At 49.5% G+C, this 3,215-nt stretch overlaps 1 protein-coding gene across 1 annotated transcript; it reads left to right on the forward strand.

Moving 5' to 3' along the window:
• The first annotated feature begins 1,305 nt into the window (after positions 1 to 1,305).
• Positions 1,306 to 2,942, forward strand: LOC138753065 (P2Y purinoceptor 4-like). Its single transcript, XM_069915658.1, has 2 exons — positions 1,306 to 1,480; positions 2,041 to 2,942. Exons 1-2 carry the CDS (start codon positions 1,306 to 1,308, stop codon positions 2,940 to 2,942), a joined length of 1,077 nt encoding a protein of 358 aa, XP_069771759.1.
• The last annotated feature ends 273 nt before the right edge of the window (positions 2,943 to 3,215 follow it).

Genomic DNA, 3,215 nt, shown 5'->3' on the forward strand with positions numbered 1-3,215 from the left:
TAAAAAATGTTGTTTCGGGAATATGAGAGTCTCGGAGGGTCAGTGAGAGCAGTTCCTTTCGTTCTCCCAGCCCGTGGGAAGAAGCTCTTCTTCAGCCCGATGGGGCTGGCTCTGATCCTCCTGGATCTCTTCCCCCGATGGGAGCAGTTGAACGATGCTGTGTGCCGGGTGGAAGAGGCTCCTCAACGATTTTGCGCGCCCTCTTCAGAGAACGATCCCGGTCGATCACGTTGATGAGGAGAGGGAAACTCCAGTGATCCCACCCTCTCTGGGGTCCTGTGGATTGACCTCTGCTCCATTTCTCTGCAGTCACTGTACCCACACTGTGATGCAGGACGCTCTGGATAGAGCTCCCGTATTAGGTGGCCTTGCCCACTTCAGTCTTCTCAGGAAGTGCAGTGTCCTGACGAGCGAGGAAATGTGGGTCAATGTTAGGTGGACTCAAAGGAACGTGGCATCTCCACTCTCCCCATTACAGAGTTGTTGATGTGTAGTGGAGGGTGGTCGTTCTTGGTCCTCCTGACGGCCACCATCATCCGTCCTTCAGCTTGTCCACGTTGAGACACAGGTTGTTGTTCTTGCACCATATGGAATCTGGGGGAAATCAATGGGTGTCAGACAATATCTGTGGAGCGAGGTACAACGTCCATGTTAACGTGGACAAGATATGGGACATGATGGTGGATGTCAGGAGGACCAGGAATGACCTCCCCCCATTACACTTGGAGAGAGCGGAGACACCAAGTTCCTCTGAGTTCACTGAACTGTTGACTTATCCTGGACACACCATCTCCTCATTTGTCAGGAAGGCGTGACAGTGACTGCACTTCCCGAGAAGACTGGAGTGGGCAAGGCCACCGGCCACCATCATGTCAACCTTCTAAAGGAGCCTCTCTCAAGAGCGTCCTGGCAGGCTGCGTCACAGTGTGGGTACGGTTTCTGCAGAGAAATGGATCGAAGGTCAGTCCACAGGACCAGAAGGGAGGCAGCGAGCGCCAGTGAGAATCACTGGAGTCTCCCTTCACCCCGATCGACATGATCTACCGGGATCGTTTTCTGAAGAGGGCGCGCAAAATCATTGAGGACCCCTTCCACCCCCGTACTCGGCATCTTTCAGTTGCTCCCGTCGGGGGAAGAGATACAGGAAGATCAGAGCCAGACCCACCAGACTGAGGGACAGCTTCTTCCCACGGGCTGTGAGGACGCTGAACGACCAAAGGAACCGCTCACACTGACCCTCCGAGATCTCATTTGCACAAATCAATATTTATTTATTTACTTTTATGCCTTTAATACTGGTCCTGCATGTGTATTGTTTGTCTGTGCGTGTTTTATGTCTGGCTGTGTGTCCGCCTGATTTGTATCGAGGGCCGGAGAACGCTGTTTCGTCAGGTTGTACTTGTACAATCAGATGACAATAAACTTGACTTGAACAGTAACCAGAACATCATGAAGGGCATCGACAGAGTAAATGTAGAGGGTGGGTGAGATACAAACTAGAGGACATGGGTTAAGGGGGAAAGGGGAAAAGTTTACGTCAGTTGTTCTCAACCTCTTCCTTCCCACTCACATCCCACTTTAAGTCATCCCTATGCCATTGGAGCTCTGTGATTAGTAAGGGGTTGGTTTAGGTGGGATGTGGGTGGAAGGGAAGGTTGAGAATCACTGCTCCAGACCCAATTGTTACTGAAATATTTTTCTTGATATAAATGGTCATCGGCCCATTTCCTTTGGTTCTGAAACTGTGCACATCATGAATCGATGAGGTACAATTAAATCAGTGGCTTTCAAACTTTTTCTTTCCAACGAAAAACCATCTTAAGCGACCCCTGACTATTCACAGAGCCCCGATGAATACCAGCTCTACATAGTTATAGGTTGTCTGTACGTTTGATTGTGTGTCTGCACGTTTAGCACCGAGGACCGGAGAACGCTGTTTCGTCGGGTTATACTTGTGCAATCAGATGGCAATAAACTTGAGTGCTCTGCAAATTCTACTTTAAACCATTCATTCCTGTCCTTTCTCTCCCTCTCGTACAGCGAACCTGGTCACGATCGTGATTCTCTGCAGAGAGAAATGTGGCCTTTCCAAGTGTGTCACCACCTACATGTTTGCCATGGCCACAGCGGGTCTGCTAGTCCTGTTCTTTGGCGTGGTCGTCTACGGTATTTTCAGTTACCACTTTCCCCATTCCTTCCTGTTGTTCTCCTACGTTTGCAAGTTCATTCTGTTCCTGAATTACTCCTTCCTTGACATGCTGGTCTGGTTTACCGTCTCGTTCACATTTGACCGCTATGTGGCAATCTGCTGTCAGGGCTTCAAGGAGAAGTACTGCAGGAAGAGGAACGCGACAGTGGTGCTCTTTGGTTTATGCTTGTTGGCCTTTTCAAAAGGTTTTCCCATGCTGTTTATGTTCGAACCACAGGAAATCATCAACGGTGTTCCCCTGGGCTGCCAAGCGACTGCCCTGACGTTCACAGACCCTGGATGGGGGGTGTACAGATGGATCCAGAATGTCTCCATCTTTTTCCTTCCATTTGGCTCCATGCTGCAGTTTAATTGCTTGACGGTCCGGTGCATTTTCCTGGCCAACAGGGCTCGCCGAGGGCTCCGGGTCCAGGCGGGTCAGAATCAGACCGACCCAGAGCTGAGAAACCGAAGAAACTCCATGGTTTTCCTTTTCTCTGTTTCCCTCTCCTTCATGCTCCTGTGGCTGACGGCGGTGGTGACGTACATCATCAGCCGGCTGTCTAGTTCTCAGTACAAGCCAGACTACTCGAACCCAGCGTATGTCGCGACAGAGGCGGGATATCTCTTCATCTACCTGAGCTGCTGTTCCAACAGCTGCATTTACACTGTCACCCAGAAGAAATTCAGAGACGAGCTCAAGATGGTGCTGAAGTCTCCCCTCGCATTCGCTCTCCAAATGGTTAAAGAATGAGACAAACCACGGCCAGGACGCAGCCTTGTCCATTCATTATTCGGACTTCCGATTTGTTGTCAGAGAACGTACAACCCTGAGATTCCTTTTTCCTGCAGACGTGGCAGAATTCTCTCTAATTAGTCGTGCAAAACAGTGTAAAACATGTAAACAAATAAAGAACTGTGAACAGATAACGAATGTGAGCTAACTGACTGTTTGAAACAGAGACAACAAAAAAATCAAAGTGCACAATAAATGAGTCCCAGTTTAAGTTTGTAATTGGAGGGGGAG

The sequence above is a fragment of the Narcine bancroftii genome, chromosome 2 (assembly GCF_036971445.1).
Source record: "Narcine bancroftii isolate sNarBan1 chromosome 2, sNarBan1.hap1, whole genome shotgun sequence".
Taxonomy (NCBI): domain Eukaryota; kingdom Metazoa; phylum Chordata; class Chondrichthyes; order Torpediniformes; family Narcinidae; genus Narcine; species Narcine bancroftii.